The sequence below is a fragment of the Oryctolagus cuniculus genome, chromosome 20, assembly GCF_964237555.1.
Source record: "Oryctolagus cuniculus chromosome 20, mOryCun1.1, whole genome shotgun sequence".
NCBI classification, from domain to species: Eukaryota; Metazoa; Chordata; class Mammalia; order Lagomorpha; family Leporidae; genus Oryctolagus; species Oryctolagus cuniculus.
Genome location: NC_091451.1, coordinates 37,757,616 through 37,784,043, shown reverse-complemented (window position 1 = coordinate 37,784,043; position 26,428 = coordinate 37,757,616). Strand labels below are relative to the sequence as shown.

The window sequence follows — 26,428 nt, the reverse complement described above, 5'->3', positions numbered from 1 at the left end:
GCCCTGACTTCCCAGTCTCCGATGCCGTAGGCTGACTGTGTGCCTCGGCTTGTGGTGCTGTGTCCTGCAGCCCTGTGCCTCTTCCTATCGCCTCCAGCGGCCTGGGATGGGCTGGCTCGATGCTGGTCTCCCAGGACCAGCCACCCAGGGCCCTCCTCCTAGTCCCCAGGTGGCTCCCACCTGGATCAGCCAGTCATCAAGCCACCGCCCCCGGGGAGCTCAGGGGATCACCTGGCATGCCCTGGCCCCTCACCCTGACCCCTCAGCCGGGCCCCTGTGTCTGGAAAGGCTTCCCCAGTGCCAGGCTCTCCCGGGGGTCCCAGCCCTGCGCAGCCGCCTCCGGGCGCCCGCCGGCCCTACCTGGGTTGCTGAGGGCCATGGAGTCGTAGATGAGCTTGCAGGTCTTGAGCAGGATGGAGATCTTCTTCTCGGGCGAGTAGGCCTTGTGCATGCTGGTGAACTTCTGCAGGATCTTCTCCATGGTGGGCAGCTCGGGCACGCTGGTGGTCACGCCCAGGTCGGTGCTGGTGGTGGCCAGGATCACCAGCTGGTTCTCCTTGAGCTGCCGCAGCGAGCCGTCCCTGCTGTGGATCTCGTGCAGGCTGGAGTTGATGGCGTCCTGCAGCGGCTTCAGGACGCACTTGTACAAGGCCGACTCCACGATGGCCTCTGCGGGTGGGCGAGAGCGGGCGGCGGTGAGGGCGGCGCCGGCAGCGACCCTGCCGCCGCCCGGAGGCCATGTTCACAGCCCCGGTGGCCAGACCCTGTGGTTCTGGCCCAGGGGATGGGGGTTGGGGGGTGGGGGGCGTGCAAAAAGAAGCCCCCCAGGCAGGCACAGGCACCCCTGGGGTGCTAACACCAGAGCCCTTCCAACAGTGCATGGGAAAACGGAATGCAAAGGTGAGTTTATTTTGTGCAAAAACTGTCTTCAAAACCACAGAGACACCCCCCCCGCCACTGACCATATGCACGGATTTTAAAATTTGTGCACCAAATCAATGCACCTTGAAAAAAACCGTTTATAGCTATCTGAGAGTCAGAGAAGAAAGAGAGAGAGAAAGCGCTCCCATCACTGGTTCATCTCTCATAGGGCTGAAGCCAGGAGCCTGGAACTCAATCCAAAGTCTCCCAATCAGGTGGCAAGAACCCAGTCACTTCAGCCGGCACTGCTGCCTCCCAGAATTCGCTTCGGTGGGAAGCTGGAGTCAAGAGCCAGAGCCAGGGGGAGAGCACTGTGGTGTAGCAAGTAAAGCTGCCGCCTGCGGCACCGGCATCCCACATGGGCGCTGGTTTGAGTCCTGGCTGCTCCACTTCCGATCCAGCTCTCTGCTATGGCCTGGGAAAGCAGTGGAAGATGGCCCAGGTCCTTGGGCTCCTGCACCCGCGTGGGAGAACCGGATGGAGCTCCTGGCTTTGGATCGGCACAGTTCTGGCCGTTGCAGCCACCTGGGGAGTGAACCAGCAGGTGGAAGACCTCTCTCTCTCTCTCTCTCTCTCTGCCTCTCTATCTCTCTCTGTGTAACTCTGACTTTCAAAATAAACAAATACATCTTCAAAAAAAAAAAAAAAAAAAAAAAAACACCAAAGAGCCAGAGCCAGGATTCGAATCAAATCCAGGCACTTGGACACGGGACACGAATGTCTGAACTGCTAAGCCAAATTGCCCGCTTCCAAATTCTCTTTGAATTCCATTTCTCCACAAACTTTTTCAAGCATCCTCATACGAGTTGGTCATTGTATCCTAACGCTTTCCACATGGCCTAGCACAGATTAAACTCTCCCAGAGCTGCCAGCAGCACACAGCTACAGGGGGTACTATTCACACTGAGTTGTGCAGTGGACAACCTGAGCAGCTGTATGCTGAGGGCCAGGGTACTCTGTGAATGATTGGAGGGAAGATTCTGGATGTGTCTTCTTCAGTACTCAAGTGCAGGGCAGGCCCACGGCGCGGCAGCTCACACGCCGGCTGGAACCCCTGCGTCCCCTATCTGAAAGCCTGTGTTCGTGTCCTGGCAATGCGCACCTGGGAGGCAGCAGGTACTCACGGTCAAATCCGTGGGCCCCTGCCCGTGCACATGAGAGACTCACTGAATGCCAGGTGCCTGGCTTCGGCCTGGCTTAGCTCTGGCTGTTACAGGCATTTGGGGGAGTGAACCAGTAGGTGGGCAATCTCTTTCCCTCCGTCCCCCAAACAAGTAAGTTAAAAAAAAAAAAAAGCAGTTAAGTGTCAGGTTGGGCAAAGGGATGGCCCCAGCTGCTGAGACAGCGAGCGCTCAAGTCCTGTTGTCTGCGACCTCAAACACACGGTGGATCCAGGCCGCGGCCCCGCGTCACTTTGACGCCAGCCCCCACCTGCACTGGTCAGGCCACCATGGCCATCGCTTGCCCGAGTCACGGCAGCGGGCTCTCCCCTGGCCCCGAGGGCACACTGTCACACAGCACGGCGTGTCACCGTGATCGGCACATTTGATGGTGACGGCCGCCTGTTCAGTCTCCAGTCTCCCGTGTCACAGGCACTCAGACCCAAACCAGAGAGCTCCCTGTGGCCCCGAGGCTCTGCCGTGACCACATTGCTCTGCGGGCTTCCCCCAACCCTCGTGCCGCTCTACCAGCCGGCCGGGCCTGCTCCTGCCTTGCAGGGCCAGCCCAGGCGCTGATGGGTGGCTTGGGAGCCGAATAGGGATTTGAATTTATGCCTGCTTGGCCAAGACACTGTTCAGCTGCTGTGGGTGACAGCAGAGAAACAGCTTCAAGGAGGCGTGGCCTCCCCGGTCCCCACCCAGGGGAACGGTCTTGGCTACTTGGCCAGCAAGGGAGCATCCCAAGTCCTGTCCCCACAGGGAGTCACCTGGGCCACCCTGGGGGTGGGGGAGGAGCTCCTGCTTCCATGGCTGAGTCTAAGCTGAGGCCTGGACAGGCCTTCCCTGCTGTGTAGCCTGGCCGGGGTGCCCTGGGTCTTCCCTCGCCCTCCCTCTCCCCCCTGAGCAGGGACACGTGGTGGCCCTGCCTCCACCCCGATCCTGTCACCCTACCAGGCTCACGTCTCGACCTCAGCGCCCTTGGAGCCTCTGCAGCTGGAGGAGCACTGACCCTGCACCACCCCGGGACGCTGCATGACCTTGGCCAAGTCCCTTCCCCTCCAGGGCCTGTTTCCTCTCTGCCTGAGATCTGCCCTGGACTCCACATCTCCTCCAGCCAACCCGGCCCACGGGCAGAGCTGGGGGTGGGGAGCAGAGCGGCAGAGGGGTGCGTTCCTGGTCAGCGTCAGCCTGGCTGTGCACTGGCTCCGTGCCACAGGAGACAGCTCCCCGAGCCGTGGTTTCTTGGGAGCAGCAGGAGCCCAAGGCCACCAGGCTTTGGGGTTGTCGCGAGGCGGAAACGTGCAGTGTCTGGGATGCTGCCATTGCTCCTGTCACCTGCTCGGCCCTGCTCTGCCACCCGCAGCTCCAGGCCGCGCCCTCCATGGGGGCCCAGCTCACAGCCACCCTCTGTCTGCCTGGAAACCTCCTCCCTCTGTCTGTGGCAGGCTCGGGGGACTCCCTGCCTTTGCCTAATGGACCACTCTGAGTTTAGGGCCTCTTGGCATCCGGGCACCGCAGACAGAGCTGCCCAGAGACCCCGGGGGGGGGGGTCTGTGTCCTGCCGCTGCCTCCCCAGGCGAAGTCTAACCAGCAATTCCACCTCCTCTGCCTGCCAGGGTTCCTGGTGCTGGCCCTGCCCCTCCCAGCCGCTGGCCCAGCCTCCGCTGCGTCCCCTCCACACACCCTGCCACCTGCAGCTCGGTCCTCAGCCCGACCTCCGCGGCCCCCACCCCGCCGCCTCTGTCCGCGCTGACGTCTCTCCCTGGCAAGGAAGCCCTCCCACCACTCTCTCTCCACAACACAGCCCATCCGGAAGGCAGTGCCGACCACAGATTCCTCCAGGCTGCTCTGAGCCACTCATGTCCTCCACGTCCTCCCATGCCCTTCCAGGCCCTCTTGGCTGGGCTCAGTCCTCCGGCCCGGATGGCCTCATCTGGTCTCACGGCTCTATGTGTGCTGCTGGTACCCAAACATCTCTGTTTGGCTCACTCGTTCCCCTAAAAACTATGAACTTGGACCTCCAGGGCCCTACTCGAGTCACCCCGCTGTGTCTCCGACACCCTACACCTGGATCCGAGCTCCTGTCAGGTCCAGGACAGATGCAGCTGTCACTTCAATCTTCCAGGGACAACACTGTGCTCACCCTGCCCCTGTCACTACCCACAGCCACTCCTGCAGCTCCGTCCTCACGGAGGGTCAGACCCCAGCCCCCTCTCTGTACCTGCACCACTTGCACACCACTGCTGGCTGCTGGCTGACCGTCTGCCTACGTGGCTCACTGCCTCCCAGATAATGAGCTCTGCGGGGCACAGCCAGTGTCACTGACTCTCTGTCCCGGCTGTGAGTTGCTACTGGGGGCCTTGCTTATGCAGCCCCTGAGCTTCCCGCCCGAGCAACCCCAGGACCCCTGCATCATGTGCACAGTGCAGGCTTCAGGCCTCAAGTCCACCTGCCGTGCCACTACCGGCCCTGCCACCGGGCCAATGGATCAGTTTCCAGAGTCTGCTATCAAAATCCAATTACCCCAGGGCGGGCAGGCGTTTGGCACAGGGGTCGAGAAGCCACCTGGGATACCTGCATCCCACATCGGAGTGTCTCAGTTCACATCCTGGCACTGGCTCCCTGCTATGCGCCTGGGAAAGGAGAAGGTGGTGGCCCAAGGACTTGGGCCCCTGCCACCCATGCGGGAGACCTGGATGGAGCTCAGGGCTCCTGGCTTCAGCCTGAACCTGCCCTGGCTCTGTCAATCTGCCTTTCAAATAAATAAATCTTAAAAAAAAAAAAAATCCCATGGCCCTGGGAAAGTTATCACCTCTCACTCCTTTTGGAAGAAATTCTAAGTTACTGAGTCGCAGAACCACAAATGCTCCTTCTTGTGCCCATCACTGGCCCTGGAATGAATGAGGCATGCCAGGGAGGGTGGCACTCGGAGAGCCGGGGGTGGCGCTTGCTCCCCAGGCAACCAGTTCAGGAGCAGGCCCGTGTCCTAACCACGGCGGCCACGGCACCAAGTGCTGACTGCAGTTGCTCGGTATTTCCCTAGGTGTGCAGTGGAGTGGGAAGTAACACAGCTTTCTCCTCATGGAGTTGCTGGATCACAGGCTGGAGGCCGGGGCACTCCGGCAGAAGGGGTGTCGGAGCCGCGAGCTCTCTGAGAACAGAGCCCCATGTGGGATCCGGGTGCTCGTGACCGATCACGGGAGAGCTGGCAGGAAGGGGAGCGAGGGGGAGTGACGCATCAGGGGCCAGCTTGGCTCCCACCTGTCTGGGGCAGACACTGAGCCACAGAGCAGCCCTGCCTTGAGGCCCGCGGGCCAGCCTTTGTCCCCGCCCTGAGGAACTGGCTGTGGGCAGAGAGATGAGGGGGTGTGGGTAATATGGATCCCACCAAGGGGGCCCCAAAGAGGAAAATGCGCATCATGCAACATTCTGCGCCCCCAAACTTGTCTTTAAATTCTGCTTCCCCAGGAGTCCTGCGATACACCCTCACACATGGCCAAGCTGATGTTCCAGCAAAGGGGGCAGCCACGGGCTTACGCAAGCTGGGGAGGGCAGCTCGCGCCCAGGAGAGGGGACGAGAGGGGGGCACCAACCGCACATGCTCCACCAGCCTCTTCTGTGCCCAGGGGCTCCCAGCCCAGGGCCCTGCCCATCGCCCCGCCCCCAGCCCCGGTGACACTGACCAAGCTCCTCCTCGGAGTGCAGGCCGGGGTCCACCATGGCCTTGAGCTCCGTGCTCTGCAGCAGGTAGCTCTTGAGCTGGGTCATCATGGTGCGAATCTCCTGCAGCATCTCGGTGCTCGAGTCCTGGCGCGCCATCATCTCCAGGCTGTAGGCCTTGTAGTCCTGCACCAGGCTGCCGAAGTACGAGGCCTTGTCCTGGGCCAGCTCCACCACCTTCTTGTAGAGCTTGCGGTCGCTGGAGAGCAGGGCCTGGAAGACGCTGGTGAAGCTGGCCAGGCTCAGGCGGTGGCGCGCCTTGCCCAGAATCATCGCCGGCTTCTTCTTCACGCTGGGGAGGCTTAACTGCTCCGGTTCCTCCTCTGTGCTGCTGGTCGAGTAGGAGTCCTGGTCCCCGGCCAAGGCGGGCACTCCCAAGCCGTCGGGCAGAGAGGCCAGGGAGCCCTTGGACTCTGGAGAGCTGTGGGGTCGGGGGGTGCCGGCCTGGGCATGGAGGCATGGGGGCCCAGCCTGCCGGGCAGGACTGCGGCCTTCGCCGGGGGCTGGAGGCGTGCGCTTCTCGGGGGCGGCAGCCTCGTGCGTGGGCGGCGCGGCGCTCTCCGCGGGGCCTGGCGGCACACTGGCCAGCTGCCGGGAGATCCGCTTCTTTCTGGGGGGCGGGACCGGGGGTTGTCTGGTCTTCCCCGGCGGCGGCGGCCCTGGCACCACGCCTGGATCGCCGGCCTTGGCCTCTGCTTCCTGGCCTTGCTCTGCGGTGCTCTGAGGCCGCTCCTCCAGGATGTCCAAGGGCCCCTGGGGAGGCAGGCTCAGTGGGGTCGCCCCGCAAGGGCCCGGCTGGGCCCCCTCTGCTGCTGCCATCTCCGCACTCGGGTCCTCCAGGGACACCCTCTCGGAGAGGCGGCGTCTGGGGGGCGCGGCGGGAAGGCCCTTCTTGGCCGGCAGCGGAGGAGCTGTGGCCAGCGGCGCGGGGCTGGGGGCTGCGCCCGATGGCGCCTCCTCCTCCCCGAGGGGCCCCAGGCTGGCAGCCGGGCGCAGGAGCCGGTCGCAGGCTGTCATGGGTGGCTGGCTTGGTCGGTCTGGGGGGCCAGGGGCGTGGGGGGCGGGGTGGGGGGCAGACGCCGGGCGGGCAGCGGGCAGAGGACACACAGGAGCCGGCGGTGCGGGAAGCCGGGCGGGGCCCGCGGGGTGCAGGGCGGGCGCCGGGGGCGGTGGCGGCGGTGGCGGGCGGCGCGGAGCCCACCTGGCGGTGGGCGAGGTAGCATCGGAGGTGGGGGGCGCCGGGCGTGCGGGGCAGCTCCCCGGGGGCGGCTGGTCTGAGGGCAGGGCGCCCCCGTAGTCTTCGATGAAGAGAGGGCTCACAAACCACAGGCGGTCGCTTCCTACGGACAGCTGGAACTCGCAAGAGCAGTTGGCGGACGGCGCGGGGGCCCTGGGGCTGGCAGCAGGAGGCGCTCCGGGGGCCGGGTCCCTGGCGGGCTCTGGGGGGCTCTCTCCGCCTCGATGCGGGTTCAGCGAAGAGTCCCAGAAGCCTGTGGGAAGCAGAGGTGGGGACAGGCGTCGGGTCCCGGGACAGGGGCCGTGGCCCTTCTGGGTGCCTCTGAGCCTCTCCCACCACTTCCTGCCCCGGGAGGGGAGGCCCCACGCCTTCCTCCCAGCAGCACTGGGGTGGGGCCGCCAGGGTGACAGAGGCTGGGCCTCAGTTCCGGCTCTGGGTTGAGAGCCCACTCAGGGTGACACAGGGTGGGGACGCATGTGCGGGGGGCCAGGAAGGCATGGGGAGGCCTGTTGGTGGCAGAGGGAAGCGGTGGCCTGGAGTTCATGCAGGGGACCAGCTGGGTGCTGGGGCACGGCGCTTGGCTGTTATTTTCTATTTTTAATAACTGCAGGAAAAATCACTACTTATTTATTTTGAAAGGCAGGAGGGGGAGAGAGAGAGAGAGAGAGAGAGAGAGAGAGAGAGAGAGAGAGAGAGATTGAGATTTTCTTTGTGCCGATTCACTCCCCGAGTGCCTGCAATGGTTGGGATTGGGTCAGGCTGAAGCCAGGAGCTGGGAACTCAATCCAGGTCTCCCACGTGAGTGGCAGGGACCCAGGTCCTTGAGCTGTCACTCCCAGGGTGCACATGGGCGGGAAATCAGAGTCCAGAGCCCGAGCTGGAATTTAAACCCAGGACCCTCATGTGGGATACAGGCATCTTTACTGCGAGGCCCAAAGTCCATCTGCATTGGCTTGGCTTTTCTAGGCCTCAGTCTAGCCATCTCTAAAGTGGGGTCACAGCAGAACCCACAGCATGGGTGGAGGAGAGACACCATCGGATCAGGGAAGTGGCCACCATGGTCGTTACAGCTGGGAAGAACCAACCTCTGGGCGGCGGCTGTTGGGCTCGGGAAACAAGGCTCCTGCCCGCCGAGCAGGTTCCAGCGGGTGCCTCACTGCTGACCCCGTCCTGGTGTACTTGGCACACAGCAGTGGCCACCAGGGCAGGCCTGGCTCAGGAGTGCCGCCGCTGGCTCCCATGCCCCTTCAAGGGTCTGCTGGATGCTCAGGACCTTCCCCCAAGGGCCCAGGGACACGACGTCCGTGTCTCACAGGCCACACTGAGCTCACGCAGGGAGCTCCTCCCGGAGAGGCACGCAGGCCCCGGTCTTGGCCAGCCTGCCAGTTCCAGAGACGGGCAGGGGATGAGCCAGGCAGGTGCACAAGGGCTGGGAATGGTGAGGCTGAGTGTTCAGCCCCGGCTCCTCCCTCCTGGGCCTGAATCATCAGCATCACCGAAAGCTGGAGCAACGCGCCGAGTGCCAGCCCGCGGCTGCTCGCTTTCCCTGGGTTACGCGCCTGGTCCGCAAGCAGACTTGTCACCGTGTCGCAGACGGAGGTAAGGGGCTCAGACAGCTCAGAGAACTCGCTGAGGTCCCAGAGTGGGTGAGTGGGGGGGCTGGGACTTGCCGCAGTGGGGCCAGCTCCGTGTGTGCCCCCTCCTCCACGGGAACTGGCGCCAAGTCCTGCTGGGTTGCTCCCAGCACTGGTGAGTGGCGGGGGTGGGGTGCCTGCACCCCAGAACTGGAGATGTGGAAACGTGAGGGGCACCTGACACCGAGAGGAAGGAGCCTCCACAAGACGGCGGGGCTGAGCCCATGCCTGCTGGGAGATGGGCCGATGTGAGATGCTGAGACCTGAGGGCTTTGGCTACCCTGCTGGCCAGTGGGCCACCAACCCAATCAGAGTGGGCAGCATGCACTCACAGGTCCAAGGGGCTACTGAGAAATGGATGCCCTCGGCTCTGTGCAGCCCTTTAATAGGGGAACAGGCCGGGGCCTGCACCAGTCCCGTCCTGGGCAGAGACCCTGCTTGTGGAACTAGCGGTCACCATGGCAACTTGGGGACCAGCTTTCACACAACTTTCCACTATGCGCAGCTGTGCACATCACGGCCATGGGCTACAGCGTGTCCAGGGCCGGCTCTGCCATGCCCTGGCCTCCAAGGCCTCCACAGCCGACTCACGCTGCAGCCACCTTGCATGGGGCACACAGGTGCGCTGGCCCCCTGGAGCAGACGCAGGGAGCCCGGTGTGTGGAGTTTTCCTGCCAAGGGGCAGTGGGCAGCCAATGTGACCCACAGGGCCACTGGGCAGCAGCCTCACACGTGAGCAGAGTGAGCTGCCGGTGACTGCCTCCAGGTTCCCACAGACTTCCTTTGGGTGAAGGGGGCAGCCACATAGGAAGAGCCCACCAGGGCCTGGACACTCCCATACCGCATACCTGGGTCATGGCCCTGGCCCCCTTCCCCCCCATTCTCCTCCCTGGGACACTGTGCCAGGCACACAGTCGGCCCCTGATTGCAGCTGGTTGAGAACCTCTTCCAAGTCTTTAACCAGCATTTGCGGCCCTGTCCGTCTCTTCTGGTGTCACCTATGCAGGAGTTTCACTCCAGTCCACCCACGGCTCACTTCTTCCTGAACACGCCACGTGCTGCTCGGCCTCAGGTCTTGGCTAATGCTGTTCGCCCCCTCCCCACTCCCCCTCGGGGACTCAGGTCCCAGATCGCCTGTCTGGTGGAGCTCTCCCGTGCATTCGGGCTCCCCGCAGTCCTGTGGGCCCCCCGCTGGGCCGTGCACCCTGACAGCAGTGATCAGCACGGGGCCTGTAACTCTGCTTCTGTCCGACACCCCCTCTACGCTCTGAGCTTCCAGAGGGGCAATGAAGCTGCATCCAGCTGGGTACCTGCAGCACCTAGAACAGTGCTCGGGACAGAGCAGGAGCCAGGCCAGCCCCTGAACACACACGAGCGGATAGGCTCAGACAGGAGGCAGGGGCTGCAGAACAGAACACTGGATGCTAACGTGGGCATGGCCTTTACCTTGGGGGGACGGCTAAAGACAGGAGAAAGCAGGGCCTGGTGTTTGGTGTAGCAGGGAAGATACCGCTTGGAATGCCCACATCTCCTATCAGAGTTCAAGTCCCAACTCCGCTCCTGACTCCAGTTTCCTGCTAATGCGCGCCCTGGGAAGAGACGGCTCCAGTACTTGGCTCCCTGTCATCTGCGTGGGAGACTCAGGTGGAGTTCTGGGCCCCTGGCTTCGGCCTGGCCCAATCCTGGACGTTGCAGGCATTTAGGCACACAGGAGGTCTGCCTGTCTGTTTTGTCTCTCTCTGTCTTTCAAATAAAATGAAACAGATAAGTAAAAATGAAAAACCAGAGGCAGTGAGAGGGAGGAGGCTAGAAGAGGCTGGAGCACCCCGTCTGCAGAGGGAGCACTGACTTGTTTCCTGGCTGCGGGCAGGAGGTCAGCAGCACTGGGCTCAGGCACACGAGCCCAGCCTGGAGACCCGGATGCTGCTTTCTTGCTCCCAGGATGGCCTTGGTGGTTGCAACCGAGCAGAGGGAGGGAAGCTGGGAGCCGAGGGCTGCATCCTACAGCCTGGGGCTTGGTTAGGGAACCACGGGGCCAGTGCAAGCCTTTAGACTTGAAAATAAAAAAAAAAAAAAAGGAAGTCGGCAACTTTCTCTGCAGCCTGCAGAAGCCTGAGGCCAAAGGAGAAGCAGAACTCGGTGTCATGCAATCCGGTGGTTGGCAAAGCTGCGAGCACCAGTGCCCAGTGGCACCACGCCAAACCTGGCTGAGCGGCCAGAGTTCCCCAAAGAAAGATCTGACCCGTCCCGGCCTCTGTGCCGCCCTCAGATGAAAACAGCCATTTGGCTTGCACGCGGCACACAGGTGTGCGGGCCCCTGAGGCCTCCCGAGCCTCGGCTGGGGACGTCACTGCCAGGGGCCCACACCTGCAGTCCTCAGGGCTGGGGCTGTGCCAGGTGCTGGAACGCAGGTCCCGAGGGCAGAGTCCTGGGCCAGGGGCAGGATGTAAAGGGGATGGAGAATGTGACAGAATGACCCAGACGCCCTGGCAACAGCCCAAGTCTGAGGAGTTCAAGGGGTCCATATTTTTGTGGCATCTCAAAGATGTGCCGTTGGACAGTCATTCAAACTCAAATCTTCAATGTATCTTTAATAACCAGAAAGATTCTCATTGTATGATGTAAAGGAAAAAGCAAGTTGTATGTACAGTTGGAGAGTTATGGACCATATGTCTTTTCTAAAACATTTTTTTAAAAGTATTGAGGCTGGTGTTGTGGTGCAGTGGGTTTAGCTGCCACCTGTGATGCCGGCATCCCATATGGGCACCGGTCCAGGTCCTGGCTGCCCCTCTTCTAATCCAGTTCCCTGCTAATGCACCCGGGAAAGCAGTAGAAAATGGCCCAAGCACTTGGGTCCCCATCACCCATGTGGGAGACCTGGATGGAGTTACAGGCTCCTGGCTTCAGCCTGACCCAGCCCCAACCACTGCAGCCATTTGGGGACTGAACCAGCAGGTGGAAGATTCTCATTCATTCTCTCTCTCTCTCTCTCTCTCTCTCTCCATCTTTCTCTGTAACTCTGCTTTTCAGAAAAACAAAATTAAAAAAACATTGGGCCGGCGCCGTGGCTCACTAGGCTAATCCTCCGTCTTGCGGCGCTGGCACCCCGGGTTCTAGTCCCGGTCGGGGCGCCGGATTCTGTCCCGGTTGCCCCTCTTCCAGGCCAGCTCTCTGCTGTGGCCTGGGAGTGCAGTGGAGGATGGCCCAAGTGCTTGGGCCCTGCACCCCATGGGAGACCAGGAGAAGCACCTGGCTCCTGCCTTCGGATTAGCGCGGTGCGCCGGCCGCAGCATGCCAGCCGTGGCGGCCATTGGAGGGTGAACCAACGGCAAAGGAAGACCTTTCTCTCTGTCTCTCTCTCTCACTGTCCACTCTGCCTGTCAAAAAAAAAAAAAAAAAAAAAAAGGGAAAAAAAATATTAAGCAGCACAAAATGTTCTAAACCACTACACATAACCATCATTCTCTGAGAGCACGGTTTGGGACTGAATTTCTCCCTATGCTTGTCTCGTGGCCACAGCCGGCCTGTGGGTCACAGGGTGTGCAGCCTGCACTTTTGAACACGGCCTTTTCCCAGTCAGCCTTCCGTGAGCAAGCACCCCGGGCCGTCACGTGGTGCTGAGCCTGCAAGGCAACAGCTCTGTTTCAGCACCAGCAGCCCTGTCTGCACGGCAGGGCTTGTGCAACTCTCTGGATACTTACTGCCTCCTACTCAGTTCCAAAATACTAAATACAAAAGTGCTGGGGCTGGTGTTTGGCCTCGTAGTTCAGCTGCCTGTTGAGATACCTGCATCCCATATCAGAGTGCCTGGGTTTGGGTCCTGGTTCTGTGCCGCATTCCAGCTTCCTGCTAACACACACCTGGGAGGCCGTGGCGGCCGATCAAGTGAGCCTCTGCCACCCACGAGGGGGACGTGGAGGGTGCTCGGCTCCTGGCTCAGCCCTGGCTGTTGCGATCCGTCCCAGCACATGGGACTCTCTGTCTCTCTCTCTGCCTCTCAAATGAATAAATAAATAACTTTTAAGATATATTACATTGATAACGCTAAGGTTAACAGACGCATCAGCCTCAAGAACTCACTGCAATTGTTGGAGCGCCAGGCGGGCAGAAAACCCAGGGAAAGAGAAAACCCAGCAGGGGCTTGAGCCGCATCTTGCCTCTGAGCTCCAGGAAGAGGCTGCCAGTCACAACTACGGTCACGTCAGACCAAACCAAGAGGCAAGGCACGAAGCTGCATTTTCAGGCTGTGCTCTCAATAGAAATCCTGGAAGGAAACCACACCCCAAACTGGCAGCAGCGGTGGGGTTCCCATGATGTTCAGCCTCATCCTTTTCTGGTCTCGTCAGTTAAAACCAACAAGCTACTGGGCCTTCTTAAAAGAAAAAAAAATGTAAAATCACAATCATGGGGGCTGGCACTGTGGCGCAGTAGGCTCAAGCCCTGCCCTGCAGCGCCGGGTGCCGATTCGGGTCCCGGCTGTCCCACTTCCGATCCAGCTCCCTGCTAATGTGCCTGGGAAAGCAGCAGAAGACGGGCCCAAGTTCAGATCCCTGCTCTGCTGGCCACACATGGGAGACAAGGGTGGAGCTCCAGGCTCCTGGCTTCGGCCTGGCCCAGCCCTGGCCACTGCAGCCGTTGGGGGATTAAATCAGAGGTTGGGAGATCGCTTCGTCTGTTTGATTTTCAAATACATGTTTAATTTTTGAAACAAAAATAAAAAGTACCCAGGTAGTTTTTAGCATATCCACAGACTTGTGCAACCATCACCACGATCACTTTCAGAACATTTTCATCACCCCAGAGAGAAGTCCCTTACTCATGCACGGTCACCCCTGAAATCCCTTACTCACGGGGCCACTCCCCCTCCTTTGTCTCACTGGCCCTGGCAGCCGGAAGTCCACTGTCAGTCTCTATGGGTCTGCCTGCTCCGAAACCCTGCAGAAATGGAATCACGCGACCTGTGGTCTTTCACGCCTGGCGACTTCCACCGAGCCTCATGTGGTCAAGGGTTATCCAAGCTGCACCCTGTGTCAGTAGTTCATCTTTTTTAACAGCTAAAGAAGCCCTTTTGATTCTTTGAGTTTCTGTTTCCTTGTCCGTAATGGGTTTCGGGGGGAATAAATGAGATAGCGAATGTCCGTGTCGGCCTATGTCCATGCATTTGCCTCCTGCTGTCCTTTTGGTTTTCCCTGAAATGCTGACAATTCCAGGGAAGCCCCTGGCTCATGAGGCTCCCTTCCCCGTCTGGCCAGTGGCCGTCGAGGCTCTCCCTGGAGGATCTGCAGAGAGGGCAGTGGCCAGGCAGGGCTCGGGGCTGCAGAGGCAGAGGAGCGGGAAGCTGAGAAGGCACAGCACGGCACAGAACAGCTGCCATTGCCCACTAAGGCTGCTGACTTTCAATCTCCGATTCTGGGAGATTCACCGCCCTCCCTTCCTCCTCTAAGTCTGTTTGCATCCATGCTATTTTGCATGGTGTCGGTTCTCTGCCATGAATGAGTCCCACGCATGACGCGCTGAGCAAAATGCTGGAGAGCACACAGGCCCTTGGCACACGTTGCCGTTTGCATATTTATCACCACTTCCGCACGTGGAGGTTGGCGAGGCCCCGGCCTCCGGCCTCCGGCCTGTGACGGGATGTGCTCTTCAGCTCCCATCTCCCCAGGGTACTCAGGGAACGGAGGGACAAGTCCACCTTGCCTTGGCTCTGGGAAGAACCACCCCTGGGAGCACGGCCTTGCGTCGTGCAGCACCAGGGACGCTGGGTCTGCACAGAGCACGCTGGGGCCGAAGCTGCTACAGACTCGGGCTTCGCTGGGATCTGGTTCTCAAGGAAGCCAGTGCTGGCGGATGGCTCTGAACTCGCTCCCCCACTTGCGCCTCTAGGGGAGGGGGTTATGTGTGCCGGAAGAGCAGCAGCGTGTGTCACACGTAGAGTTCCTAGGTCCTGGGGTGGCCAGGGTCTCCTGGTTCAGGGCCCTGCAGGGGCTGCCAGGCCAATCAGCCCCAGGGACGTGGACAGGGACATCTGCAGCCAACTGACCCGTGCATCCCAAGCGCCCCACCAACGCGGCTCCAAGGTGGCCACTGACGGCTGGTTGTGAGCTGCAGCTGGGGAGCTGGTGCCAGCCTTGGCTTTGTCAGGGGCTCCTGCAGTACGCAGGACAGCGCCAAGCGCTCTGCTCTGCTCAGAAAGAGCCTGTGCCCCTTGAGACCGCAGGAGGCTCAAATGAAGAAACACGAATGGCCAACAAACACGTGAAAAAACACTCAGCACCACCAGCCATCAGACAGGCAAATCCAAACCACAATGGGACACCGCCTGACCCTGTCAGATGCTGAAAAGGGACCAAGAAACGCTGGTGAGGACATGGACGGGGGGCGCTCGCAGGCTGCTGGTGGGGATAGAAAGGGAGGCAGCCGCTGCGGAAACAGGTGGCGACTTCTCGAAACACAGAACAGACTTGCCAGGTGATCCAGCAACCCACTGCTGGGTGCACACCGGAAGCCTCCAAGAGATCCCTGGCCACCAAGTTTGCAGCAGTGCTGTCCACAACAGCCAAAACTGGGAATCAACCAAGGTGCCCGCCATCAGACAAAGGCACCCGGAGAATGCGGTAGGTGCACACTGCGGAATATTATGCGGCTATAAAAAAGAACGACATTCTACCATCTGCGGCAAGATGGACGCAGCTGGTGGACATCATGTTGAGGGAAACAAGCCAGACACAGAAAGACCAGCACCGCATGTTCTCCCTTATATGTGAGAGCTGAAGTTAAAAAAAAAAATGAAAAGACCTCCAGTGGACGTCATTTGGACAAAATGGCCACCTGTCCCACACGGACGCTCCCAAGAGGGTAAAATCTCAACAACTAAGAATCAGACCGGTGGGGGCAAAGGTCCGTGTGTATTCCCACTATCAACTGACAACCGGCACGGGGTCTGTAAATGCTCATCCAGGCCTGGGGGCATCCGAGTCAGGAGTCAAGGGCAGCGGGAGATGGTGGCGGGTGCTCGGGATGGCCAATGGCCCGGGTTCAAATCCCTGCTCTGCCGCGTACTCTCAGTCTTGGCTTCCTCGGGTATCAGTGGGGATAATCGTGGTAACGATGGTGACTCGCCAGGGCTGCTTCAAATAGCCGTGCGTCAACGCAGCGAAGGAGCTGAGCGCGACGTCCGCATCCACTAAGTTCTGACAGCCAGGGGCCTGCGGCCTCCCCCTGCCCAGCCTCCGACCAGGGGCAGCCCTGGGGCGTCTCTTGCACGGCTGGCCAGAGGCCCCGGGAGCCAGGGCGTGCCTTCTCGGATCCCAGGTCTGTCTCTCATTTCCTCTACAACCCACTTCTGCTGCAGCTTTTTCCACCCAACCGATACTGGCGGCCAGGGCACCCCGGTGTTCCGGGCGCGGTGCCGGACGCAGGCAGCACAGGGTCCCCTTCCTGGAGACTTAGGGATGAGCTGCTTGCTTTGCTCAAAGTGGGACCTGGTGGCTCCAGGGTAGGAGCCCTGTGTCCTGGAGCTGCAGAACCTATGGAAGCAGCCGCCCCAAACATGCTCTCCCTGTCCCCCCGGGCAATTCCCTGCTTCTGACACATGCAGACAGAGGCCACTGGCCCCCCCGCAGCCACAGATGGGCGAGCGTGGGCTTCCCAGGGCCTGCGCGGTCAGGCCCTGGTCCTAGGTTGGCACAGGCTGACTCCACCCTTACCGCGTGCTCAGAGGAGCCCACACAGGGAAAAGGCCCACGCAATGCAAACATTCCAGTCCGCTCCGCTCCCACTGCTCCTCGCCCTCCTCAGCGGCCCAAAGCCTGGCAGGTGCGGGGGGCGGGGGGAGTGCTGAGGGTCAGCTGGCTGGGCAGGGGCAGGCCGAGGAGTGAGTGGCCGCCGCCAGTCACAGTGGCCTTCCTGCTGCTTTCTCTTCTGATGAGGGCACGGCTGGGGTCACGTGGCTCTCTGGCCGCCACTCCACTCCTCCCTGAGCCACGCGCCGCTGGTGGGGCAGCCCCTCTGGCTCTGATCTGCCCCTGCTCCCTCTGACAAACGAACGGGCTGTGCTCGGGACCTCCCAAGTGCTGTCTGGAATTTTTTTTTTTTGACAGGCAGAGTGGACAGTGAGAGAGAGAGACAGAGAGAAAGGTCTTCCTTTGCCATTGGTTCACCCTCCAATGGCCGCGGCAGCTGGCGTGCTGCGGCCGGCGCACCGCGCTGATCCGAAGGCAGGAGCCAGGTACTTCTCCTGGTCTCCCATGGGGTGCAGGGCCCAAGCACTTGGGCCATCCTCCACTGCACTCCCTGGCCACAGCAGAGAGCTGGCCTGGAAGAGGGGCAAGCGGGACAGAATCCGGCGCCCCAACCGGGACTAGAACCCGGGGTGCCAGCGCCGCAGGCAGAGGATTAGCCTAGTGAGCTGCGGCGCCGGCCCTGACTGGAAATTAAACCCCCTCCTTGCTGTGCAGGCTCAGCAGCCCGGCTGGTCCCACGGGAGCTGGGATCAGGTTCCAGCTCCGCCTTGGCCTGGGGGACGCCCCCTGCACAGGCTTTCACTGGACCCAGAATTAGGGTCTATTTCCTCACGCCCCACCTCCGGTCTCCGAGCACACGGGCGCAGTGGGTGGGGCACTTACCCAGGCCCAGGCTGGAGATGGTCTCGAGGGCTGGGTAGCTGCTGGCCTCCAGGATGGCCCGGGGCAGCCGCAGCGTGAAGGGCAGGAGGTCTCTGTGAAGACACAGGGGTCAAAGGTCAGGCCTGGGGAGGGTCCCGTGCTGTCCGTCCCCACCCTCCACAACTCCCACTCTGCAGCCCAGAAAGCAAGAGCCCGATGAGCCCACTGGCTGCCGCCATCTCCATACAGGCTGGATAATTCCCGGGAGCTGGCGGACAGAACCCTGAGGCCGAGGGAGCCTCTGGCCAGGGCTGTGGCTAGTGAGTGAACCCTGCACAAGCCCACGCGTGTACGTGCTGACTGCTTTCTGTTTTGTGGGCTGTGGGCCACTCCAGGGGAGGACTGTCATTTATTTCTCTTCTGATGGACAGCCAAATTCGTCCTTCCTTCCTTCCTTTCTCCTCCCCTCCCCCACCCCCACCCCCACCCCCCATCCCTCCATCCCACTAACACTTAGTAGGGTTTACTCAGCATCCGGGTATATTAGATTTAAACAACATTTATTTTATTAATTTGAAAGGTACAGAGAAAGAGAGAGAGAGAGCAAGCAATCTTCCATCTGCTAGTTCCCTCCTCAAATGCCAACAACGGCCATGGCCAGGGCTGGACCAGGCTGAAGCCGGCAGCCAGCATAGGTGCAGGGCCCCAGAACTTGGGCCTTCTTCCACTGCTTTCCCAGGTGCATTAGCAGGGAGCTGTGTTGAAGTGGAGCAGCTGGGACTCCATCACCCATAAGGGATGCCGGCATCGCAGGCGGAGGCTTTACCCACTAGGCCACAGTGCCGGCCCTGTGTTAGCTCTTTAAATGCTCTCAACAACGTCACAAAGCAAGTGCGTGCCTCATGGCCACCTCACAGCTGAGAAAAGTGGGGCACAGAGACGCTTAGCGGCTTGCCCCGTCCCACAGCGTGGAAGTGCCGAAGCCGCGAAGCCTGACTTTGCATACAGACAGCCTGGCTGCAGGGTCCCGGCTCCTGACCCCTTGGCTGCCCTCAGTCTCAGTGAAATGATTCCAAGTTGCTCCAGTGCTGCGAAGAGCCATTCCGGCACGGACTCGCCCAGCCTCCGGGCTGCCACGTCTCTCGGGCAGATCCCCTGATGCGAGTCTGCCAGGCCACAGGTGCGTCCTAAGAAATGACAGACTTTGGGAAGCTGACTCCTTCCCTGGGCTCATCCCGGTTTCCCAGATACAATGCCCATGAGTCAGGCCTCAGAGCCGCGCGCCTGCGCCAATGCCCTCTGACAGCCTCCTGCCCGGCTGCAAGGGTGCGGCCTGGCCCACTGCCGGGTGTGGGGTCCGGGGACAGGCGGCCCCCGCCCCGTCAGTCTCGGCAGGCAGCCCTGTGAAACTGGAGAGGAAGGCGTGACTTACCCGCACCCCGACGCTGAGTCCCTGCGTCTCAGGAAACACGGGGAAAGCCCTCCAGACAGGGTGCTGGGTGCTGGGGCACCCTCCTGAACACCCACAACCCCAGCCAAAAGCTGGGGGGCTCCACAGTCTGTGGCCCGCCTGGGTCACTCTGTGGGCTGCGTCCAGGGGCTCCCAGGGTCAGGTCTGGGGGTGAATGCACGTTTCGCAACAGCTTTCAGTAGTGGGGGGGGACCCTGATGGAGGTAGCTGTGGGTGGGAGTCACAGACCCCCAAAGCACGGGTTACCAAAAGTCCTTAACGTTCAGCAAACTTCCAGATCTGTGTGTATACTGCATAGGCCCGGGGATTTCCTCACAAACTGCTAAGTCCATCAAAAAGCATCCACCAGGGCCGGCGCTGTGGTGTAGCAGGTAAAGCTGCTGCCTGCGGCGCCGGCATCCCAAATGGGCGCCAGTTCAAGTCCCGGCTGCTCCACTTCTGATCCAGCTCTCTGCTATGGCCTGGGAGGGCAGTGGAGGATGGCTCAAGTCCTTGGGCCCCTGCACCCATGTGGGAGACCCAGAAGAAACTCCTGGCTCCTGGCTTCAGATCAGCCCAGCTCTGGCCATAGTGGCCATCTGGGGATTGAACCAGTGGATGGAAGACCTCTCTTTCTCTCTCTCTCTCTCTCTGCCTCTCTGTAACTTTGCCTTTCAAATAAATAAATAAATCTTAAGAAAAAAAAAACATTCACCAAAGCAGAAATTTTGAAAATGAGATTTTTAGAATAAGCATTCCCCTACTCCCCCACCCCCACCCCCACCGCCTCCCACACCCTGGATGCTGTGCACATGGGCGACAGAGGGTGGCTACTCACCTACTGACACAGTAGAACGCGATCAGCCTGAAGATGTCCTCAAACACAAGGACCGAGCCTTCCAGGTACAACACTGCGGAGAGCGGAAAGGGCTCCGTGAGCAGCCTGCCAGGGACGGGAGGGAGGGAGCCGGCAGCTCGCTGGGGGCTGCGGCAGGGCGGGTCTGCTGCGTTCGCCGTGGGTCCTGGTGTCCACCACAGTACCTGGCCTGCGTGGCTGCCAGCCTGACACCCATGAGAAGTGGATTCCGGGTGTTCACCCACTGAGATTTCAGGGGTTACCTACTACGGCAGCTGCTGTTAACACATTCATTCTTGGCAAGAGAATCCACAAGATTCTAGACTTTAAAAGCAGAATTAAACATCTGACAGTTCCGAGGACTGCCGGGGCCCCTGGAGGGAGTTGTCATATTCCACACTGGCCTCTAGGAGGCGCTGCGACCCAGGGGCACTGAAGTGGGGACACCAGGCTTTCACTTGCCATCCACAGTCTCTGTCCCTGACAACACATGGCTGCCAGGCACCCCGAGGTGAGGATGGCCCTGATGTCCCACAGCTCTGATGATGGAGAGGGCTGGGGGGGGGGCTGCAGCTAAGCCTCCTGGGAAGTGTGCAGGTGACACAGTCAGTGCTGAGGCTGGACGGGAACCGAGCAGAGGAGGCCCCAGGCAGGGGGCTGCAGGGCCCGGGACGCCCGCAGCACTTCCCCCACTCCTGACCCTCATCCTGGCACCCCACAGCCGCCACGGGTGATGCTCCCCCCAGGGAACCTCCTGGGCCGTGCCGGGGTTGCGAATCGTGTGAACATCACGTCCGAGTGCCGGCGCCCTTACGTCCGCCCAGCTTCTGGGCTGCGAATACAGTGCCAGGGTCCTTCCTCACCCTGACAGTCACTGCTGCCCTCACAGAAGCCCACACCTGACCTGCGGTTGCCATGGGAACTGTCCCCTTGCTGCAAAACCCTGGGGTTTGGGGGCCAGAGCTGTGGCGTAGAGGGTGAGGCCTCCTCCTGCAGTTCTAGCATCCCATATGGGCACTGGTTCGAGTCCTGGCTGCTCCACTTCCAATCCAGCTCTCTGCTGTGGCCTGGGAAAGCAGTAGAAGATGGCCCAGGTGCTTGGGCCCCTGCACCCACATGGACGACCTGGAAGAAGCTCCTGGCTCGGCTTTGGGATTGCCCAGCTCTGGCCATTGCAGCCATTTGGGGAGTGAACCAGTGGATGGAAGACCTCTCTCCTTCTCTCTCTCTCTCTGACTCTGCTTCTCTCTGTAACTCTGCCTTTCAAATAAATAAATCTTTAACAAACCAAAAACAAACGCTGAGGTTCTGAAATGGACAAACACAGCTTCCCCAGTTCCCAGGGGTGGATGGGGGCGGACGGTGACTCGTGGGGGCGGACGGTGACTCCCTGTCTCCGTGTGGGTCCAGGTCCGGCTCTGGGGTGGATGGGGGCGGACGGTGACTCCTGGGGGCGGACAGTGACTCCCTGTGGGTCCAGGTCTGGCTCTGGCACCCACTTGCTTGGAGATGGGTACTGCAGCGCAGCCCCTGCCTGTGAGTCTGGAGCTCAGCCCCCTCCCCACCCGAAGGAAGGGCACCACCAGACCAGAGCTGCCAGCATCGCTGGTTCCAGCAGCAGGCAGAGCCACCAGGAGCCAGCAGGCACAATCCCAGGCTGGCAGGTGCATCACTCCTGCTCTCCAAGCAAATTGGCCACCAGCCATGCCCAGGCCTGGCTCCAACAAGCACTCTTGGGGTCTTGTCCCTCTAAGAGGAACAGAGCGCCCCTCCCGGGACCTCCAGGTGGCTGTGAGCAGGCCCAGCAGTGCCCGCGAGGGAGACTCAGGGTGAAAACCAGCGGTCACTACATGAAAGGCACCATAGAGATCCGGAGCCTTGGGCCGGGGGTCCAGCTGGGGGTCCCAAGAGCCGGAAGGATGCTGCCTGGAAAATACACCAGGAAGGTCTTCCTTCTCTCTCCGGGCTGTTAGGGAGCCAGGGTGGGCACCTCTGCCCCAGGAGCACCGGCTGGCCCTGGAGCCCGTGTGTGTGCAGCCTGCCCGGCTCCCCTGCAGAGGACCTTACCCCGTCCCTGTGGCCCACCGCCCTCAGTATGCAGTCATGATCCCAGCCCCGAGGCTTCCCCTCACCCATGCGCCTGGTTTCAGGGCCCACCTCGTCTAGGGGCTCATTCTGGGCTGCCCCTGCCTGCCCCCTCCTCCCAGCTCCCAGGCACTGGGCTGTGCACAGATCAGAGCCTCCTGATTGGCAATGGAGGGTTATGGTTTTCCAGGATTTAATAATACCATCTACCATTATTAAGTGCCCACTGTGCGCCAGGCTCTTTACTTCTCATCTCACAATGATGCCATTATCTACATTTTATAGGTAAGGAAACTGAAGTTAAGTTACTGGCCCAGTGCCAGCAGTCTACTGGGTGCCTTGTGTTCGGGACAGGTGGCCCAGGGCAGAGGGAGGGCGTCTCTCTCGAAGGCAGTCACTGGCAGCAGAGACCCCTTTCCTGTGGGCCGCAGTCTCCTCCTCTGTCCCTGGGCAGGCCCCAAGTTCCCCCTCCCCTCCCCTGGCTCCAGCCCTGGGCATACCCCCAGCCGAGAGCATGGTGGCGTCACTCCATCATTAAGTCACGGGCCTGACTCAGGCCCAGAGAGCAGGGCCCACAGCTGACTTCTCTGCCCGGCCCCAGGCCCAGGCCCCCACAGGGACAGCCACACTGCACTCCACTGCTAAAAGTCCCCTTTTCTTGGGAGCTTCTGTTCCCCACCAAGCAAGCGTGGAGACAAATCTTGCAGAGTGAGACAGGAACGCAGGGCAGACAGTCACCACGCAGCAGGATTTATAGGTTCAGATGCCAAAACACGAGGCAGATTTGAGAACTGTCAATTGTCTTGGAGACTAAATAAAGAGTAACCATGTAGGGAGCTTTCCTGGGAGAAGGGGGCGGGGGGAGCGGCCGAGCAGAGGAGCCCTGGCCCAGCCGCCGTGAGTCTGGGAAGGCAACCCTGTGTGCACCTGCTCACACCATGGACTGTGACGGCGTGACGGCACCCGTCAGGGAAGAGCACTTTGCTCTCCTACAGCAGAGGGGACAGGAGCAAGGGAGGGGGCCCAGAGCAGGGACATCCCCAGGTGCCACAGCAGAAGGACCCACCATGGACGCCCAGGAGATACCAGCTCCAACTCTGGCATCTGACGAAGTTGGAACTTTGATGCAAGGTCTGGGAGAACAGTGAGAGCCGTGGGACCCACAGAGGTTAAGCCGCTTGCTTAACAGAGCTGGGAAGTAACAATGCCGGGATGTGGCCTGGAGCCAGTATGGCTGTGTGGCCTGTGGCCTTGCCAGCCACGCTGGGCCAGTGACCCTCTGGACCCCACTGTCCAAGAGGAACAGAGTGACAGCCATGCGTGCAATTTAGAATTTGCTCATAGAGACATCAGTTAACAGAAACAGGTCAAACTAATCTTAATAATAATATATATGTTGCTTAATTTGTTATATCCAAATCATTATCATTGCAACATACTGTAAGTCTATCTTAAAATTATTGCTGAGACATTCTACAATCTGTGTTTCACACTAAGTGCTCAAAATCTGGAGTGTGTTTCACACTCACAGCCCGTTACCACACTTCCAGAGCTCACCACCACCGGAAGTTCGTGGCTACCATGTTGGATGACAAAGCCCGGGAGCCAAGGCTCGCAGCCCTAGGCAAGCTGACCTCTGGGGGCACAGGTGGTGTTGTGTGCAGGCACTTCTGGCTGTCACGACTCAGGGCCAGAGCTACTGGGTCTGGAGGGCGTTGGCCAGGGATGTGGCTAACACTCCCACTGCCCACGAGGCTCCCCCTGTGGATGAGCCAGCTCCAAGCACTCAGGGCCAGGTGTCACACGCTTTGCCTACTGTAGGAGCCCAGGCGTCCTGTGCTGTCAGCACCCAGCAGGTTGCCTGCTGGACACCACCAGTGCCTGCATCTGACTCAGTGGAAGACAGCGACGCTCACTGGGCCTCGGAATCAGGCCCAGAGGGATGGTACTCCTGTCCTCTTACCCAACAGGACAGAGACACCGAGAGCCTAGAACGAGGGACCAGTGTGGGGACAGCCGACATCTGACTTGCTTCTGATGCTGCTGAGTGGTAGCTTTGGGGTCCACAGGAGAGAAGGCCTACACTTCCGGAAATGGAGAGTCCCTACCTGCACTTCCGGGAACAAAAAGTCCTTGTCAAGGTCCCTACGGGTGCCTAAAGGTCAACCAATGAGGATCAAACCCTCCTCAACCTTTAACCCCCAAGCCCTGTATCAGTCTATAAAAGGAGCCCTCCCCACCTCACCCGGGAGCAGAATTCCAATAAAAGCTTGTGAATTAATTGATTCATCTGACTGGGAAGATCTGTTACACACCGGACACCTTGCACTGAGCCCCCTCATAAAGCCCTGGCAGCTGGCGCAGGACCCAGCTTTCCTCCTGGCTCGTCCTCAAGCGTCCGGGGCAGGCTCAGCCCTGGCTCAGCCCAGAGTCAGCAGCCACAAGGAGCGGTCAGTGGAGGCGCGTGTCAGGGCACTCCATCGTGGCTGGGGGTGCCCCGCACCCTCCAGTGCAGCCCATCTGCCCGAACACTCACGACCACCACCATCCTCCTGTTGATTGCCTCCCTGGTTCTGAGCAGCTGCCAAGGAAAGGGGCGCTACTGATCGCTCCGTGTTCCCTCCCCAAGTTCCCATGCAAGGCACAGGGCTGGGCACCTTCCAGGGCCACTACAAATGCCCCTGGTGACAGGTGGGGACATCACTGCTGACCCAAGGAGAAGCACCTCAGTTGACACAGGGACGTCTGTGCTGAGTGGCCAGGGGTAGGGGTGGGGGTGGGGGTAGGGGTCTGGGGTAGGTGCTCAGGCAATCACTCACAGGGTCTGAGCTTTCTCTAGCCGGCCTCCATCCAAGTTCCCCTTGGGCCACCACCGGGCAGTCTCACAGCCAGGTGGGAAGAAAATGGTTTATCTCTAAGCACAGATGTGCAAACAGGTCTCTTGGCCCCCAAGGAGGACAGAGGCAAGGGAGGGCGAGTGCTGGGTTTAGCATCTCAACTCTCCCTGTGCTAAAGACCACCTCGGAGTCTGCTCCTCTGACTCGAGTCCTGGCCCTGGGTGTGCATTTAGTCTTTGCCTATCCGCTGTTTGCCTGGCCCCTACTCCGTGCCAGGCACTGCTGCAGGCTGGGGTGTGTGTGTGTGTGGTGGGGGGTGGCGGCTCACTCTTTCCAGACACCATGCTCACCATGTCACTGTTTCCCCCGCTCTGCCCCTGGTCCTGGAGTGAGGCTGCCACACGGGGCCCCACACCCGGTGTCTCTGAGGCCCCCTCTGCTTCCTCATACAATTCTCTAATTAAGCAGAGTGAGTGATTATTGCACCCTAAAGGGGACTGAAGTCTCCCTGGGAGCGGAGCCTTGTTTTCAACTCAAGAGCGGCCCAACACAGGGCTGGGAACATGTGCTGGGGAGCCAGGTTGCTGGGGTTTCAGTCCTAGCCCATCGCTTACTGATGTGTCTGCTTGTACAAGTCATGTAGCCTCTCCGTGCCTTTGTTTATTCATCTATAACATGGGGATTATAATTGTTCTGGATCTCTATAGCTGTGCCAACCTACTTAGAAGATTTAGTGGCTTCAAAACCACAACCATCTTACTGTTGTTCACAGTTTGTGGGTCAGGCATTGGGCAGGGCTCAGCTGGGCGATTCTTCTGCTCCTCATGGCACTGACTGGGTCACTGGGGGCTGGTCTGCTCCCGAGGGTCCAAGACGTCTCTGCTCATGTCTGATGCCTTGGCAAGAGCACAGGCCAGCCTCCCTCTTGAGCCTCTCTCCTTCTCCATGTAGTCTCTAGGCCTCTCTTTTTGGTCTCTCCAGGATGGTGACAACTCAGGTCCCAGAGTCCAACTGGAAACAACACATGGAACTGGCATCATGTCGCTTCTGCTTAATTCTTTTGCCAAAGGAGTCACTGCCAGCCTGGCTTCAAGGAGAAGGCAACAGACTCCATCTCTTTGAGGGAGAAGTGTCAAAGAGTCACAGTCATCTTCAATCTGCCCCACGGCAGTGGTCCCTTCCTAGGGCTGATGTGCCAATGAATTCGCAAAAAATGCTATGAGACCATTGATGATGTTATTCTAGTTCCTTCACTTCCCTAGGCACCCAGCAAAGTCTCAGTAAATGTTCTCTTCATAACTCAATAGAGGGGCTGGCGCCGCGGCTCACTTGGCTAATCCTCCACCTGCGGCGCCAGCACACTGGGTTCTAGTCCCAATTGGGGTGCCGGATTCTGTCCCGGTTGCTCCTCTTCCAATCCAGCTCTCTGCTGTGGCCCGGGAGTGCAGTGGAGGATGGCCCAAGTGCTTGGGCCCTGCACCTACATGGGAGACCAGGAGGAAGCGCCTGGCTCCGGGCTTCGATCGGCGTAGTGCGCCGGCCATGGCAACCATTTGGGGGGTGAACCAATGGAAGGAAGACCTTCCTCTCTGTCTCTCTCTCTCACTGTCTAACTCTGCCTGTCGAAAAAAATTATAACTCAATAGAGGAAGAGGCCCAAGGAAAGCATTCTGGGCTATGTAGAGGGAGTTTCTTCTACCAACCTCTGAGCCACACCCCACAAACTAGGGACCCGGCTGGGGTCCTGAGATGCTGGTGGGAAAGACACCAGGTGCCAGGAGAGAGAGCGGAACTAGCACAAACCCCACCAGCCCACCCCTCTCCCAGGGTCTCCCAAAATCCCTGTTATAGAGGGGCCATGTTTTCCACACAAGGCTCAGGAGCTTGCCCAGATTCAACCAGGTAGTAACTGACATCCCAGGCGT

At 60.1% G+C, this 26,428-nt stretch overlaps 1 protein-coding gene across 1 annotated transcript in view; it reads right to left on the bottom strand.

Annotated features, from left to right (window-relative positions):
• The window catches only part of RIN3 (Ras and Rab interactor 3), a 117,401-nt gene that overhangs the window by 19,788 nt on the left and 71,185 nt on the right, over positions 1–26,428 (bottom strand). Inside the window, exons 4-7 of the mRNA XM_051826438.2 lie at positions 19,564–19,636; positions 17,297–17,388; positions 5,765–7,291; positions 361–669 (exon numbers count right to left, since the gene is read on the bottom strand). Of these exons, the coding sequence (XP_051682398.2) occupies positions 361–669; positions 5,765–7,291; positions 17,297–17,388; positions 19,564–19,636 (2,001 nt within the window). The remainder of the gene's footprint in view (positions 1–360; positions 670–5,764; positions 7,292–17,296; positions 17,389–19,563; positions 19,637–26,428) is intronic.